The sequence below is a fragment of the Melospiza georgiana genome, chromosome 7, assembly GCF_028018845.1.
Source record: "Melospiza georgiana isolate bMelGeo1 chromosome 7, bMelGeo1.pri, whole genome shotgun sequence".
In the NCBI taxonomy this organism is placed as follows: domain Eukaryota; kingdom Metazoa; phylum Chordata; class Aves; order Passeriformes; family Passerellidae; genus Melospiza; species Melospiza georgiana.
In genome coordinates this window covers 14,817,300-14,835,887 of record NC_080436.1, presented here as the reverse complement: position 1 = coordinate 14,835,887, position 18,588 = coordinate 14,817,300, and the positions used below count along the sequence as shown (strand labels likewise).

General features: G+C 44.1%; 1 protein-coding gene across 2 annotated transcripts in view; it reads right to left on the bottom strand.

The window, feature by feature from the left end:
* The window catches only part of FAM117B (family with sequence similarity 117 member B), a 28,494-nt gene extending 18,324 nt beyond the window's left edge, over window positions 1-10,170 (bottom strand). Inside the window, exons 1-3 of one of the 2 annotated variants that reach the window (XM_058028257.1) lie at window positions 9,465-10,170; window positions 5,515-5,520; window positions 2,550-2,698 (exon numbers count right to left, since the gene is read on the bottom strand). In XM_058028257.1, coding sequence (XP_057884240.1) covers window positions 2,550-2,698; window positions 5,515-5,520; window positions 9,465-9,993 — 684 coding nt within the window. In that variant the 5' untranslated portion in view covers window positions 9,994-10,170. The remainder of the gene's footprint in view (window positions 1-2,549; window positions 2,699-5,514; window positions 5,521-9,464) is intronic. The other variant, XM_058028256.1, reaches the window with a different exon arrangement.
* Window positions 10,171-18,588: the final 8,418 nt, after the last annotated feature.

The following is an 18,588-nucleotide window of genomic DNA, read 5'->3' as shown; positions in this document are numbered from 1 at the left end:
TTATTACATTTATTATCAAGAAATAGACCAAATAACCAATAGGCAAAGTGGGATTTATATTTCTCTGGTTTCTTGAAGTACTACTACTTGCTTATTAGTTCTTACCATGCTCGACATCCTCCCACTTTCTAGAATTACAAAGAAATTAGTTTAAGGCTGAATTTATTACAGACAGTAGAACATTTCAGAAAAAAAGTCTTAAGAGGCAAAAACTTTCCAGTCAAAATGAATTATTTAAGAATTAAAAAAACACCAAGTAGTTCTCATTTAACTTCTAAGAGAAACATGTTTCATTCAAAGCAAAAAAGATGAGATGATTAACGCCTGTTTTATGAGCACTTAATAAGTGTAGGTATGAATTCTAGCCCCTTGCATGCTCAATAATACACCTATTCATCATCCAACAACTGTTCTCCACATACACAATTCAGTCTAGTTTTATAGACAGGTTTCATCAAAACCCTCAGTTGCAGGAGGAGTCTCTGCACGACCTGGGGTCCCTTACACAGCTCTCAGCCATGACCATGGGCATTTCTAGAAAGGCCTGCAAGCTGCAGTGTGCCACTAAATGCTGTCTCTTCCCAGTCTGCCTCCTGAACGACTCTGCTCCCTGTGCCATAACTCCATACAATCAAGATACCCTGCTTACTCAACTTGAAAGCCTTTCATAACATTGCCAATTAAATTCCTGTTCTCAGAATCAGAACACATTCATTTCTTGTCAGACTTTGTGAAATCTGAAGTTACACACACTGGAACCAGAGTATCTCACCAGTGAAACTTCATCCAAATACAACATTTTCAGAGAAGCTGAACAGTACAAATGGGCAGCCTGTATTACCTTGGGAAACTAACCATTGTAAGTCACATATAAAACTTGTCCCTAGCTCCAGTGGCTGCTCTCAGGAAGATTAAAAGCAGTAATACCTCATCCGTGTCATATCAACATCAGCTTTGGACATACAGATGTATGTCTGTAGCCTTAAACATCCTACTGATTTGATAAATTCTAAATCAGGAAGTGCAAACAGATCATTCTAGTTCTCTCAGAAATACACTACCATAAATCACCACTAAATATTCTCATTCTGCAGAAATATCTAATGCCCTTTACAGTCTTCCCATTAACCTTGCAAATACATTTCCTTTACAAAAGCCCCCCAACCCCGGCAGTAAGATGTGTCAGAATTGGAAGAAAAAAAGCCAAAAGCAAAATGCAAGCCAAAAAGGACGATATCTGGCAAATACAGATTATAAAAGCCCAACCATGATTCAGAACATATCAAAAATAACCTGAATGAGATCAACTGAACATAGCAAACAGCAGTACAAAAATACAATTATTTTGTAAAAAGTATTATTCTAAGGAATCAAATAAGAAAATAAATTGTTAGGACACCCATACGGGTTTAGTTCTGCCCTTTAATGATGCCTTTTAATAGCTAGGCACAAACAGCCTCATATCTTATATCATACACATTTCTTCATTCTCCTCCTCTTACTTCAATTTGCCTTTTTTTTTCCACCCTGTCTTCTAACCATTTTTCTAATTCATTCTCCTGCAGAGAAAGGATTTGAGGAACAAGTTTTCTTCACCAGCTCCTAATTCCACCTTATCCACATGGGCATATTTCCCTACAAAACACCTTCCTTCTCCACTGATCTGCTCTTTGAGGTCCTTCCCACAAAAGGCTGTGGATCCCAAAAAGGCCTCACAGTAACACTGCAGATCTCATCTGCTCAACACCCTACATGTTCTTAAACACTGCAAACTATATGGACACATTTTTTCTACTGTTACCAAACCTAACAGAGGTTCAAACACAAGGATGTCCCATATGCTATGAGATTCCCATTCCAACTGCATTCTGCTTATGTTCTTTGGAATTACAGGAGACTTCTTGTTGAAAGTCTGTTCCAGGCAGAGGGATTTCATTCGTTAGTTGGTTCTGTTTTTACAGGTGGCATGGGACTGAACCTTTAGATCTTGTGACATTTGGTTAAGCAGGTGATGTTTATTGGCAAATCATGTATTTTTTAACACTTTCCAGTTGAGCTAGATTTCAACACCATTCACGGTTCAAGGAGGCAGTTCTTCAATGCATATGATTCTATACTTGGTGCACAAAACCCAGGTGAACATTATGGGGCTTTTACTAGCAGAGGATGAAGAGCTGGAGACAGACATACATCTAAGGATACCTCACTAAGTTCTCTACATAAATCTAAAGTACACAGTACTTAATTCCAGCACTATCTAATGTACTGCACCCTGTAAGAACAATAAGAATCCAGATGCACAAAGCACTAGTGTTTTCCTGAGGCAAGAAGGAAGTGGAACACCTAAAAGATACTACAGTTCTCGGCCTTTACTTAAAGAATGCAAATAATTCACACATGCAATAGCAAAGGTAGGATTCCTGCAAATTGAAAGTGAATAGGAACTTGTGAGCAAGAAAGCTAAAGTGAATGTTTTCAAGGGAAAAGCTTCTTACATTTAAATCCTGTCTTCACACTTATGTGCTCCCAAGACAAAAACTCTGTCCTACCTGTGTGGCCTTGTCTCTCATACAGGGAGCAGCTTGCCCGTGGTTATCCCGAGGCCACTGTCCAGCGAGGTACGGAGCAGCGAGCGTGTCCAGGGAAGAGGTGCGGCGAACAATGCTGGAAGGGCTTGATGAAGGGGGCCTGGATTTGTCTGTTGGAGCAAGAACATTTGATTACACAGAAATCAAGAGAGAGCCTATCCATTTAAACAGTCTACAAGAAATCATATCAAATTGCAACTATGTTATTACGTACACAACAAGATACTTTTAATATGGAAATTAAATTCACTTTTCCAAGCTCTATTCTGTTTGAATAAGCTTGAAATCTGTTTTTATGGTTTCCTTAAAAACATTCTAATGTCACAAATGTTGCATTAGTGCTTACACACCACTATTTACTCCTTTAAAACTCTAACAGTCATTTATCTCTTAAATGATGAAGGTGTAGAAGAAATAAAAATGGCTGATTACAAATAGATAAAGGTTAATGAAGAAAAACTGGGTTGAACTTTTTCAGTTTAATGCTGAGCTTACAGTTCTTCCCACTAGTCCTTCACCTACATCACTTCAAGGGACACTATAAGCCTGCATGCTTCAATCACCCAGCATATGACATATGGCATAGCCCTTAGATTCAGAAGTCAACTTTGATATGGTAATGATTTACATTTTACAAGCTAATTGAGACATCTCCTCCCTTTACATGGTAACTACATTCATATTTGCCTGGTGCTGTATCTTCTGCAACACCTCATTGTAGTGTATATACTGGCATCCTATTTCAGAACAACTTTGATACCGAGAGGAATCCTTACTAAAAAAGGTTAAATACAACAACCATTGGAATTAATAGGAGAAGGAAGACTACTGTTAAAAATAAAAATTTGTATCTCTCTCATCTGTCAATGATGTCTTAAGTAAAGTGTTACTACACCACAAACCATGAAGAATAAGCACTGAAGAAAGTTTGCTCAAAACAGTAACTGAGGTTGGTAAATTTAAGAGATTGATAAGCAGTGAAGACCCAGGGTTTAGATATACGTACGTGTTCACACATTTTGAGATGAAAAATGCAAATCCTGAGATCACAATGAGCTAAGCTTACTATCATCTCATCTACTCCCCACAAAAAGAATTCCAATTATACATGAAATAATTGCGCATAAATCTTACCTATAATTAATAGAAAGTCCTAAAATACATGGCTACAACACAGCAAGCATGATTCAGAAATCACATGGAAGCTTTATAAAAGGGCAGTGGAAAAACTCAGTCATCTGTCCTCTCTTGCTGTGCTTTAGCATTAATTCTGCACTAAAAGTATTTGTATTATACATACACTCATTTACAGGCAAATAAAATTGTGGCTGATTAGTGTCTGAGTGCTAGTCAGAAAATAAAACCACTGACACCAAAAGACCAAAATTCAATTTCTAAGCTGTTGCAATCTACTAAAAATACATCTGAGAAATACTAATAAAACCTGTTGGGTATAGATTTCAGTGGAGTGGACAGAACCTAAGTCTAGTGACATTCTACACTAAATAGCCTGATGCAAACTTATTAGAAATGTACACACTAAATATGAGGGAAATATTTCAATTCAGCTATAAGGAAACAATTACTGGCACTATAATCAGCCACACTCACACAGAGCAGCCAGGAAACCTCATCTGCTGTATTATTTCTACAAGTACCAACAATGATACAACCTTACTACTGAGCTCACAGCAGATTTGCTCTCAAGGTGTAGCAGCAAACATGTTTTGGAGTTTGCACTTAAGACTCCTGTGTCAAAGAAATTCTCTGACTACTACTACCACCACACAGCACACTGAAGGGTCTGTTTCTACCATATGACTTCAAAACTATTCCCTTTGTGTGCACTATAGGACAACGTGGCACGCTAACACAACTGCCATTCCTTAAAAATTACACTGGCTTCCACAGTTAAATCAAACATGTTATTTGCCTTAGAACTAGCTGCCATATCCTTCCTGTTTGTTTTTCTTCTCAGTTATTATTCTTACTCTTCAAGAAGCTTCTCTCCTCTTACCAAGGGGAAACAGAAAGGATGTGAAAAAAAAAAATATAAATCAGGAAGTGTACGTAGTCAGCCACATCATCTGCAAAAGCCACTGCAGCAGACAGCTTCAAAACTGGAGAAGCAGAATCTATTTCTCTCTCCTCCCTGCCACAAACAAAACAAAAAGCAACTGGAAGACTATTTTGCTGAACAAACAGAGAGAATGAAAACTGAAGAGCCTGTTTACTATTTAAGTTCAAGGGAAGCTGCTCATTTCAAGGCAGAAAGACTGTAAATACTCTCCTTTCCTATGATTTAAAAACCCATTTAAGAAATTCTGTTTTCAAATTATTTATATTTAGATGGGGGAATGATGTTTGGATATGTTTTTACTTTTCCACCTTCATAACCTGTCTCTATACAAATTCAAAGTCTACTACACAATTCTTACTGTTTCAAAACATTTCAATGGGAACATACACAATGTTTTCATTGCACTTTCCCCTACAATACTTGAAGCAAGTGTTCAGCTGCTATTTTTCCTTGATGTGACCTACATAACAAGAGATCTGCCTCCATAGAGATAACAGTTACAACAGCTGTGGCTGATGAAAAACAATGGAGCTGTTTCATCAAATAGACGCTACTTAAATATTAGATCTCTTTTAATTGGCCTGATTATCTCTCTAGTATTTGTGATAAATACCAACCCTCCTATCCATCCACCACTAGTACAGATTTATTTAGAAATTAAAATCTTTCTGCAATCCAGTCTCAAGCAAAGCAAACTAATAGAACAAGCCCAAGGCAAACACAGAGAGCACAGATCAATGAAGTCCATAACATGGGGAAATAACAAGCAAGCTGCCACGTCTTCACCAGTCTCTGTGTACAGGTGACCAACACAAGCTGCTACAGGTGACCTGGTGTCACACACACCACCTCCTGCAGAGCAAAGGCACCTCCAAAGGCAGCAGAAGTTCAGGTACTGCAACAGTGGGATTGAAGAGCAAAACTGAACAAATACAGACACTTACCAATAACTAACTAAAAGGTATGAAAGAAACTAAGAAACATCATCTAACAAACACTTACTGTGAGAACACAAGCAGCAGAAAAGCCCAGGATGCCACTGAACTCACAAAATTCCCTGACAGTTCCACTTAGGGAACTTTTTATACAAGTGGGCTACCCAAAGCAGTGAGAAGGGATGAGACCCAAGCAGCTGCTCTGGCATCAAGGCATACAGCTGACATTTTTGTTCTGTTTTGGTCAGGCTTTTCCCCAGGAAGGACATTCATGGGATCTCTCCCACACTGTCATCTTCTCCAGAACTGCAACTGATCTCTGGGGCTTCACCTGCATTTCATGTTTCATTAAAAGAGCTGAACAGACTCAGTGCACTAAGAACAGACACACCACCCAACTGTGTATACTCCCTTCAGAAGATAATCTTGCCTATCATCCTCACATAAATTTGAAGAGAACTATTCACTAGTAATTAAAAATTGCTCCACTGTAGCAGAATGACAGAATGAGTGGTGTTTTACAAAACCAAACCTCAGAAAGCCCAAGATGTTCAAGCTACTGAAGTCCAATAAATGAAAATATTTTTAATCCCAATAAGTACACTTCCCCAAAGTGCTTGCCACAAGAAATGTACAGTATGATGCTGCAAAAATGAATTCACTTTCTTTACTCCTATCATTTGTCAAACAGCTTAGGCAAGCAGAGCAGGAATATAATGGTACACAAAGTCTTCTCTCTTACCCAAGAGTAATATCTTATCCTACAGCAATATCTTTCAAAACCACGGCAAAACCTTGGTCATTAAGGTTGACAGGTCTGCAGCTACACAAGTAGGCTTTACTATTACCCTTCCTTAGACAAAACAATTAAGTTTTCCTCCAAATAAAACCAACCAATTTTTCTCCTTAATTTTCAGACTGAGTTTGGATGCCCACTACAGTCAACTGGAATATACCAGAAAGTCCAGCACCCAGCAAAGAACTCTCTCACTACCTCAAGGCACCTGAAAGTAAACAACTGCTACGGCTCTGGTCTTGACCTTCTTGTTTACTCAGCCAGGTACACTGTAACATTCTTGCAGCTGAGCAGAACAACTCCTCTAATATGTGTTTCATATAAGGACACAAATAACAAGATTCCATTAAATCTTTACTCCGTGAATAAACCAAGGTAAAACCAACGAAGACAGAAATGTGTAAGCTCTAGCTCATGTTACAACAGTGTACTAGCAGGTCAAAACAATGGCCTCTACTGGGAGGCAAGCTTGCAGACAGCTGAAGAGGCATATGGGAAAACTGAACCAAAACTGGAGATTGCAGGACAGACATTGCAGTGTAGAAATGAGGCCTCAACGGAGATGGGAAGGGCAGAACACAATAACAGGCAATTGGAAGCTGAATTCTGGGAAAGAAGTGCTAGAGACTACAGAAAGCCAAAGTAAAAGATGAAAACCAGGTAGTAGCAAGATCTAGGTGTCTGGTCGTATTTAGGAGGGAGAGAAGTGGCAAGAAAAGCATGGAAAATTAGAAATTGTATGACAGAATCTTCAATTTGTAAGTATGCCATAGTCAACAGAAAATTCAGTTGAGTATTTCCAACATTTAATTGCAATTCAGATCAGAAAACAAGGGCTAAAAAAAACCCTCCGAAAACCACACCCAAAACCCACAAAAGTCATATTTATAAATTCACAAGTTAGGGTTCTCAAGTGTAAAGCAGATTCACAAAAACTAAGTTCAAAACTATTCAACTGTTTCCCAGGAAAGAAAACCTGAAGAATATGAAACTGAGTCTGAAGTATACAACTTATATTTAGATACAACTTAAACTTAGATACAACCAGTATCTAAGCTCAGAAAAAGCTATCATTTGTCTAACCTCAAGGTTCATTTTTATCTAAAGAAAGAAGCCTGCAGCTGTAGGAATGAACGAAAGCCATCATTAACTGAGAGCAAGAAACAGAAAAACCCAAGTTATTCTGCAGCAGATTCTCACCAATACCCTCAAATGTCCTGTGTGTCTGCACAACCATTGCCTCATCAGTAAAAAAAGTTCCACCTCCATGTTCTCAGCTAACACTGTTTACTCATTTAGATGAGGAAAAAACCTGAAGTTAACTCAGCCTCTATCAAGCACTGGACTACACAATACAAATGTTAAGCAATAGCAAAGAGGTTTAGCTTGCATTTGGGGCCAGTACAAGTTCTGCTCAGGAACTGCAACATGTGGAAACAATTAAATGGACACCACTCTTCTGTTTTCACACATCTTGCAGAAAGCTAGTGGAGTTATCTTAACACAGGAGAGTGATCAAATGACTTCTTTCCTTACACATATTAATTCTTCAAAGCAGTACAGAGGCCAGCATGGTTTCAGCAGGCTTCTCCACAGTGACTCAAAGACAGTGCAATTCTTCCACCCTAAGCAGTCTGACACATGCCTTTACAAACAGTTTGTGAACCCGGACCTCAAGGCTAACCACACTCTTCCTCATTCTCCAGGCCAGCAGATTGCATCTTAGGCAAGAGTTTCATGAAGTTCACAGGAAGAAGACAGGATTTTGTGATATGTATAAAGTCTTTCAGGTTACTGATTAACAAGAACCTCAAATGAAGAATACACACATTCCTCGATCCAAAGCCTTTAATATAATACAGCCTTAATAAAACGCTCATTACTCTTATCTGAAAAGTGGAAAATCAAACTCAGAACCTTATCAGTCCTTTCTTACACTAGCAGACTAGGAGGCACACAGTCATCTTGTACCAACTGGTTATGATTGTCTCATTTGGCAGAACCACTCCTCAAAAGCCAGGACAGGAAAAAAGAAAAAACCCAACGTGGTAGTCTGGTTACAATCATTATTTTAGAAAGGGGGAGGAGTATTAGGAGAAGCAGAAGTGTTAAAGAGAGGGCTAGTCCTAGATTTCCACATATACACTTCTGCATATTAGTCAGCTTTACTTTTGAGATTACCACAGGCAATTTCATGGAAATGAGTAGCTGCAAGCTTTGGTATCCTAAAAGTAACAGATTTGAGGACATGAGCACAAAACCTCACTAATGCATTTCTGAGTAAACTTTTAACCCAAAAATAACAACGACTTACATATGTCAGCCTCTATTATCCTCAGCCTGATGCCATATATTACCTATATTTAAGCATTCCCAGTAAGATTTAATTATTCAAGAAGCTAAAATCCACTTTGTTACAACACGTATGCTTATCACCACGCTATTTTCTGTCTTCACTGTAGCACAAGCTTGTCATCACTCTCAAGCACACACGTCCTTCTGCAGGGTTCATGCTGAAAGCAACTACTAACAGAGATCCTGAATACTTTTGTTCTACACCTATGTGCCATGCCTACCGCACTAGTTAGCTCTTTAATTACAAGCTTAGGGACACTGTTTGGATAACACCACATACACCATCTGGCACGAGGTGTGCAGAAAGGGTAAATGTGAAGGCTTCACAACAGCCCCCAAACACCAAATTCACCTTAAGTTTGTGCCCAAGCACCCTAAGTACATCTACCTCCTGAATCCGAGGCAGTACTGGCGGTACTACAGAAGCGGTCACAACCCCCACATGGCACGCTTGGCTCTCTATTCCTCCTCTGAAAGCCAGGGCGCAACAGAGCAGCAACAAAAGCAACGAGCCCTTCCACGCACACACACCCGGCAAGCCCTGCCGCCGGCCAGGGAAGGGGCAGGGCGAGCACCAGCCCGGGCACAGCCCCGTCCCTGCCTCTGCCCCGGGGCACGGCACGCTCCCAGGCACCGCCGGCCCCAGCCCTGCATCCGCGCCCGGCCCGGGACGTGCCCTTTGCCGCCGGCCCGGACCCGCCGCCGCTCACCTTTGCAGACGGGGGAGCTGGGACTCTTCCTCTCTGGGGAGCTCCTGCTCTGCTCCGGCGACTGCCGCCGGTGGTGGTGCCGGACCCTGCCCTCCGGCAGCGGAGGCACCGGCGAGGAGCAGGGCGAGGGCCCGCTGGCCGGCGGCGGGGGCGGCGGCGGCAGGTGGTGGTGCCGCGGGGGGCTGCCCCGCGCCCCGCCATGGCCACGCGTGGGGCTGCCCCGCGAAGAGGCGCCGCCGCCGCCGCTCCCCGCTCCCCCCGGCGGGGCCGTGGCGGGGCCGCCGCGCCCGCCGCTGCCGGGGGGCGCCGCGCGTGGGAGCCCCGCTGCCGGGCCGCCACCGCTCCTCGTGGGGCTGCCATGTTGTTGCTGCGGCTGCTGCTTGAGCTGGAAGGGCACCGTGGCCCGCATGGGCTGGAGGCGGCTGCTCGCTCCCGCTGCTCCGCCGCCCGCCGCCGCCGCGCCGCCTCCCCCCGCCAAGGAGGTGGCGGGGGTCGGGGAGCCGCCGCGCCTCACGCGCTGGTGGGACATTGTCCGTCGGGAGCCGGGGCTCGCGGAAGGCGGCCGGAGGCGGGGAAGAGAGGGAAGGGTACGAGGCGCAGGCCGCACCTCGCGGTGTCCGACGCCTCAGGTGGCGGCTGCGGCCGCCCCAGCCCCGTCCTGGTTCCCGTCCCGCACCCGTCCCCTCCGCGCCGCTGCGCCCGCAGCCTCCGTGCGCCTCATCAACAATAGTGCCCCGGCCGCGCGCCCCGCCCACCGCGCCCTCCCATTGGGCGCGGCGCCGCTCCGCTCGCGCAGCTACGGCGCGCCCATTGGCTGCGGGGCGCGCGCCTGAGTGGCCGAGCCCGCGCGGGGGCACGGGGGGGCGCGGGGCGGGGGCAGCGCTTAAAGAGCCGCACGCGGGCGGCGGCGGGGCCGCGCTGTGCCCCCCGCACGTGCGGCCGCGCAGCCCCGGCGGGAACGGGGCGCGCTCCCGACTTCCCCTCACGCCTCCCCTCACACCGCGCCGCCGCCGCCACGGGCAGAGCTGCGGGCTGGCGGCGACTCTCCCGCCTCTCGGTCCCGTTCTGAGGGACCATTATCCCTACTCCATCATTCCTAGCCCGAGGTGCGCTCCAGGAGGGGACGGGGCTCCACTGCGGTTTATCCAATCGCTTTGCCACCAGCTCGGTGTTAGCGATGATGGCACCAGAAACGTGGGCAATATCCAGGCAGACTTGACCCTCTTTTCTCTCAACTGCTGTGTTTACTCTCCTCTGTTAGGTCAGATTAGTTGCATCTTCATTGTAATCTTTTAATAATATTTGTTAACCGCTGGTATCCTCTTAGCCAAATTTATACATCAGAGCAGTGAATGAGTGCATGAAACAGGCCTTAGTTCATGCGTTTGGTTATTTAGATGCAAGGCAAACACATGTTAGTACCCTCAATACGAGAAAGAATCAATAAACCTTTTTTCTGTCTCTATTGCAAACGCCTTCTGAGCTACCAGTACTTACACAAATTCTTTTCAATACTGCTCTACAAGTTGCATGTTTAAACTGAAAAGCATTGCTATGATACACATGGTGTGACAATAATTTACATATTGGTCTCTGTTCATCTTAGTTGTGCTTGGGTTTCTTTTTTCCTCTCTCCTTTGCTGTTTCTGAGTGAAGCCAACTTCACTCAAAAATCCCTAATTCCCCTTTGAAGAGCTCCATCCTTGTGGCTGACAAGTTAAACAAACATGAAAATCAAGACACTGGTCCTTTTTAAGGATGCCTGGATACTGGCCTACCTAAAGCCTTGAAGGGTAAAGCTCTTGTTAGAGTCGAGAGCTGTTTGTGAGGGATCAGACTGGCCAAAGAGAACAGGACAGATGTAGTAATGAGGCTGTTGTGAAGTAAGCTCTTGCATTCTGGATTAATTAATTTATTTTAAAAGGCATTATGCTCTCTCACAGGTACTGTAAATGCTAGTAATACGGCCTGAAGGAGAGCTGCAAGTGTCAACCAAAACCTTCTGCAAGAGGCCGTGCCCAGTCCCCAGAATTACCCTGTGCTACCCCTGAAAGTGGCTGCCAACTGAAGGCACCAGAAGCCCGGCAGGTCACCATCAGCCCTATTGTATTCCTTGCTTCAACTGTGCAATTTACTTGTTACCTTGTAAATCACACACAGGGACACTTCCCAGTCATTTTCCTGTAGCCATCACCAGCACCGCTGGTACAATGTGGCAAGGCATCAAAATCCCAGACTCATAATTAATGAAATATCTGGGAGACAGTGTTCTCCTCGCTGGGAATGGCTGAGAGACAGTATAAGCTGCGTACTGTATCATTGGGGATGAAGGGATCTTGTAATTCCCTCAGTGACTCCATGTACATATTGAAAAAGAGAACCTCAGTTTTAAAGCTCTCCACAGGTGGACACCCAGGAGGTAGAAAACCAGCACCCAGCATGTCTGGAGAAATAAATGGAACCTGTCTGCTGCTTTGTCCTTCAGTAGTTTCTGTGACTCATCTGGGGGGCAACACAGCAGAATAAATTTTTGAGAAGGGGAAGAAAATAGTTCAAATCCTTCTGAAAGCCCATTTTGCCATAACACAAAGCAAGGTCAAGAGACAAGGAGAACAAGTTTTTGGGAACTAAATGGCAAGATGACATCATCAGAACCCAAGGGATGCAATCAACAAATAACAGCTATGCTTTCACCAACTGGTAAAACACCACAGCTAGAGAACAACCCTCCCTGGAGCTGCTGCCAGAAAGCACCAGGGGAAATGTTGACTTTTCAGCTTCTCACCCAATCCCCCCAGCAAGGAGGCTGGGGGGCACAAGAAGCTGTGGGGGCACAGGCCGGACAGCTGACCCCAATGGGACAACGGGATGTTCTGCACTACAGCAGCAAGCTCAGCATGTGAATGAGGGGGAAAGCTGGCTGGGGCTGCTGCTCAGGGGCTGGCTGGGCAACTGCAGTCTGCATCACTTGCTTTCTGTGTTCTTCTATTATTGATATCTATATTTTATATATATATATGTAATATCTACTATATTAATATTTATTATCATCATCATATGCCCTATCGAACTGTATCTCAACCCACAAATTTTCATTTTTTTCCCCCTCAGTTCACTTCCCCCACCCACTGGGAAAGAGCAAGTGAGAGAGCAGCTGTGTGAGGTTAACCTGTCAGCTGCCTGACAGGTTAAACCACAACAGCCCAGAACAGTGCAGTTATCCTAAAGAAGGTTAATTTATGCAGCGTTTGTTTCACTTCTTTGCTGAACTTTTCAGTCAAGAGCAGAAGACACAGTTCTTCCCTCTGAGTGGGTGACAGCACCCACTCCCAGCACCTGTACAGTTGTGCAGCAGACTTTCATCCCAGTTTACACTCATCAGAAATACTGGGAAGCAGTATCTCCCAATACTTGCAAGGAGTGTGCCATAAAGATACTTCTAAAGCACAAAATATTCTGCATGCATTCTCACTCCTGTTACTGTTTTGAAGAGGCCAAAGTGACAGGTACTGATTCATATTTATTTTCATGCCTCATGCTATGGAGCCAAGTCACGACTTGGATTGCAGAAGATACCTGTTACAATTATAGATAGTACTTCCCACGTTATTGTCACACTGCAGAGATGACACTGCTCCACAGAGTAGCTGTGAGAATATAAAGCACAGCATTTATGCGCACTGCTCATCATCAGTTGTGTTGCTGTGCACGCAGCAGACGTGAGAGCTCGACATGTAAAGTCATGTACTCAGCCCCGCTCCAACACCGTGTACTTCTTACATTCATTTGTTCAAACTGTAACAAATGTGTTACAACAGGATCTTACTCCTACACCTTATGGAAATAATGGAAAGAGCTAAAGCAGGATTATGAACTTGAAAATAGTTTTGAAACTCATTTTCAATTACAAAATAACCCAAATCCTCAAAACAAAACCCCAGCCCCAGATAACTTGGATCCAGATCCCCCAGACTCTCCTGGCAATTCACACCTCTCAGGCTCTGGGTTTCTTTCAGCTGTCACCTTCCTTTCTGCCTGCACACTTTGTCAAATGCTGTCCAGGCCACCTCTGAGCAACACATTTCTTATGGTTTCATGTGGAACCTCTAGGCTGGGGTTTCTTCAAATCCATGACACTCTAACTCTGGCCACAACACCTAATGTAATGGTGCCAACAGTGGTCCAAAAAACAGGAATGAAACTCCTCATCACCACGGAGGCTGCGAGCCTTCTACCCTCAGCATGTGCATTTGCCTTTTAGTGCCCACAGTCACTTCAGCGACTCCAAATGCCCTGGAGTCACACGTGACCCCACGAACACCGGGCCCATCTCTGTGTCTCCAACTCCTCCCTGCCTGGAATTTTTATCAACCCACTGGCCCTGGTCTCACACAGCAGGCTGCAGTGCCACCCCAGGAGGCGGTAAGCACTCCCACAACCCACTGGCTTGGAGGCCCTCAGCACCCATCCAGAGTCCTGCCAAAACCTGCTGGGAGATGGAGCCTGGCTATGGCAGAGGGCCCCTTGTGTGCAAGCTGTTGGCTCTTCCTTAAAATACAGCCTGTGGTGAATGCTGCAGATCCAAACAAATCAATCCAAAGGCTGAAGCATATTGAATGCCCTCAAGGGCAGACTGATCAAACACTCAGAGCTGCATGAACAAATCTGGAACCTGCTGAAAGCAGGGCTGTAAACAAGTCAGGGAACTGTTCAACTGCTAACACCAAATGAAAAGCAGAGAAACAAGGGTCAAAGAGGTTTAACTAAGCTGAGAGGCCCAAATCCCACTGCACGCCTAATAAAACAGATAATACTTAGGGAGCTTTCTGGTACTACAGACTGAAAATGTGTGAGTAGTACTGCTCACTGCTCATAATAATATCTATGAAAAATGTTCTGTTAAAATAATAGTAATAATAGTAAACCTTACAGAAAATAACTGTACTTCAAGCAGCTTCAAATATGCTATTGTCTTATTCCAAAATTAAATAAATGCAAAGCAGCACATGCAGAGGAGCAATCTACTGCCTGAAATTGTTTTTTTTTACCTACAGTTAATGTAAGTAATATTGAAGGTTGAAAGACTAAAGATTCTGGGAGTCTGATCTAAACATTGGATTATGCCTCAGGATATTTCATCGCATTTCTCATCTCTCTCCTGCAGAGTGAGTTTGTTTTGCTTGTTTATGTGGGTGTTGAACATCAACTGGAGAAAAAGACATTTAAAAAATAGGACAAATATAATAGAATTTGCTTCACACAAAACCTGTAAGAGCCTAGTTAATATTCCAGAATATCTGTGGGGATTTGAGAAGGCAAACAGATTGAAATAAGGTATTAAGATTAAAACAATAAAAAACAACAGATGGGACCTTGGACACAAATCAAACTCCCCGCAATACAAAAAATGCAAAATGCACTTCTGTCACATTTCGTAAGGTACAATCTTTAAGAAAAGTTGTCACAGAAATAACATTCAGAGGCTTCAGTGCCTCACTGACATTAAGATAACATATTTTTGACAAAGAAACTCAGTTCTCAATGCAACACTTACATGCAGGCTTGGGAGCACACATAATTACCTGGGAGAAGCACGAGGTTAATTTCTTTAGAAGCCAGTGCCAAGCTCACCTACATGTGACATGTTTCTCCGTGCATACAGATCTGTTTTCTGAGCATCTGTAAAAGGTCAGCAGAAACACTAAGCAATAACCCTGTGGTGAGTGTCCAGCTGCTGAAGGAGCAAATGGAGCCTCACTTTCTTCAATGATGGGACCTGAAACTGTTCTTGGATGGGGATGAGGGAAGAGAATGAGCAGCAGGCAAAGAATGTTGTCCACCACATTCCAGAATCTTTTTCCTCAGTAACAGTGAGAGAAGTGGCCTAGTCCACTTAAAAAAGAGACAGTCTAATCTAATCTCCCCCAGGTACCCTACAAGATGCTGAATGATAATTTGCACATGATTCCTCCAATTCAATAATAAAACTTTCCTACCTTTTAGGAAGTAAGGAATTTTTTTTTTTATCTTTCAAAAACTTAGCATTTTTAGACTTATTTACAGAGCTTGCAAATATACTAGATTTGTCTGTATTTGTGTTGTGTTTAGACATGTAATGCATTTTTGTATTTCTAATCTCCTGTTAGAAGAACATGTGGAAATGACAGAAGAAATTCTTCATTTACAAACATTAAACACTGATTGCACCGGCAAGGCACCAGCACAATTTCTGTACTGTGAGGACAATGGAATTACACACTATAAAGTATTTGTTTCAAATGTTGATTCTATAAATTAATTTGGTAAGTGGCAATATTTCTATACTGTAGGTTTTATGACCATGTTGTAGGATGATAAACATCCTATGTAAGTGATGGATAGGCATGTAACTACAGACACTTAAGAGAGCAGAAAAGAGAGTTCACTCTTTCTGATTCGGGCCTAAAATCTTTTGCTTGTACTTGTTCATGTTACATTTAGAAAAGTTAAAGAGTTGGTGGAAAGCATGTTGGCATGGTTTATTCAAGCACTGAGAGGCAGTGACAAAATGATTTTTCTTCTCTCTCTACAGACATATACTAGCTCTGTAGTTAAACTAATTAACTCGAGCAGAGCGTGTGATGAAGCATGAGCATGTGATTCTCCAATTTGGGAAAACACTTACTGGGAAAGAATGGATCAAGCAGAGTTCTGAATCCTCCCTTGCACTCAGCCATGGGTGGCAGGGGAGCTTTTAACTTGCTTGGTCACATCTGAAGCAGACATCAATTTGTCTCTGTGGTACCATCCTGTCCTCATGCACTGCCTCTCCCATTCAGCCTGAGTGCCTCCGGGAGAGCCAGAGAGCCACCACTGAGAGAGAGGATGTCATCTTGGAGAGGAAGAAAGCACAGGTGGGCAAAGCCCCAGCTCTGCTGCTGTTCACAGCCAAGTGCTCAGACAAGGTGTCAGGCTGATTCTGCTCAGCAGGAGCAGGCAGACATCTCCGGCAGCTGTGGCTGGCATGGCTGAGCTGGAGCTTCATCATGGCCAGCCTGCAGGGTGTCCCTTCTCCTTGAGGCCCACCCGAGCTGTGCTGGGCTGTCCCAGCTCCCCCAAGGAGGGGCACCTGCCTCAGGCTGCACACTGAGCAAGAGCTCAGCCTGCAAGAGCTGCTCTCAGCTCTGCCACTCACCAGCACGGAGCCAGGCTCTTCCAGCTGGCATCCCACCAGGGCTCATCCTGAAACAACTCTGCCCTTCCTCCTGCTTCCCTCCCCCCCTTCCCCAGCAGAGTTCCTCTGCCTGCCTCCTGCACCTCACCCCAGGACAGGGGAAGGACTCCCGAGGCTGTTGGTTTGCCACAGGAGAACCTGTGAGCCCTTCCTGTGACTGGCTGCTGAGCTGGGGTTAACACAGTGCCCAGATCAGGTCTTCTTGACACTGCTGCTTGCTTGCCTGGCTGCAAATACTTCTCATGTCACTCTCAGTTCACAGCTTATATAAATGGATGGGAATTTCTGCTTGTCCGTGCCTTAAAAGCACATTTCTATCCCTCATGATCACAGGGCGAAGCTCAAACTCATGATTTAGCTGCATTCTGGTTTTCCAGAAACAAACAATAAATAAAGTTAGCCTGCTTAATGGTGATTTTAAGCCAGCCACTTCTGAGGCCTCATTCAGAATTGTTATTGGTCCTGCAAGAAAATTCTTGGAATGGCAAAAAAAACCCAAAAAACAACAGGTTCTCAATAAAGTGTTTCCACCTCAGCAGAGATCAGTCCTGCAGGAAATTCTCTGGTCATCCATACACACGTTGGTTGCACCAGTACAGCTGATGTGTGCATCAGCAATGCCTACCTCCTGGGCTAGTCACACCTGTACCCTGCTACAGTGAGTTGTGCCAGATCTCATTTTTTTAACCAATCCAGAGACCTGGAGGTGCTAGAAGTTACTCTTTACAACATATCTGCAAGGATCAATTATTACCTTTCCAATAAGAGGAAAGAGGAAATGGGACAAAGGCAAAGAAAGGGAAGGAGATGGAGAAAACAGGTGTAATTTCAGTATTACAGCAGACTGGCAAAATACCAGTCACTGCAAAGCACACAGACTGTCAGGAACAAAACCAGGAACAGAGCACAAGCCAATCTCACTCCCCACAGCCCCATGTGCACAAAAGTAGCTTAAGAAAGCTGTATTTCTAGTCATTCTGATTAGGAAATCTGATAGCTTGTGGCACGAATTTCTCCAAACAAAGGCTGCAGTAGGTGACAGGGGAAAGCAAACAGGCCTGTACCTTTCCTAGGAGCTGCCTGCAGCCTGTCACACTCAGTGGCACGGGTAAAACGAGCTGTACAACCTCTGTACCCTTTTTATCACAACGCCCTACACTATCCTTTCCTGCTAGCACTTGGCAGCAACAACAAAGAAATTGGGCCAAAGACAAATGCTGAGTTCTACAGTGTTGCTGATGCCTGAAACAAGTCTCCCTACCTTCCCTTCATGCTTTCTCCTTCCTCAAATCCACCTCGTGTACTTGAGGCGCTGCCCACTGACTTTGGGCTTTATCTGCCCAAGGCACCTGCCTGCTCTCTACTCACTCTATGTCCCTGTTCTCAAAAGGACTTGATGGACTGTGATAGAGGGTGCTGGAAAGCTCCTGTCCTGTGAATTGAAATGCACCTGGATCAGTTGTTTCCAACATTTCTCAATATGTGCATCCTTAACATTTTTCCAGTGTTCATGTGAGACCTGTCTGGAAATGCCATTTGCTCAGACACTGCATAGTAAATACAGACTTGCTTTCCTTAATCACCTCCCACAGACCAGCTGTCCTCAGGCAGCCTCATTTGTTGTCTTTGTAAAAGAGGCATCAGTGATCCCCAAAGCATGACTTCAGCTGAGATCATCATTTGTGCATTTCTCACAGACTTTCCCTGTGGTACTGAGAGCTGAAAGAAGATCCCCTGACATAAAGGAGAATACCTAAGTGCGCTGCTTAAATTCCAGGAATCAAAACATTTCAACTCTTCCCTGGATGGAGAAACAATGTTTCAGGTTAACATGAAAGGCTGGATTTATAGAAATATTTTGGTATAGTTGAGTTTTCCTGCCTATGGAAAATGAACCTTCTTATCCAATAG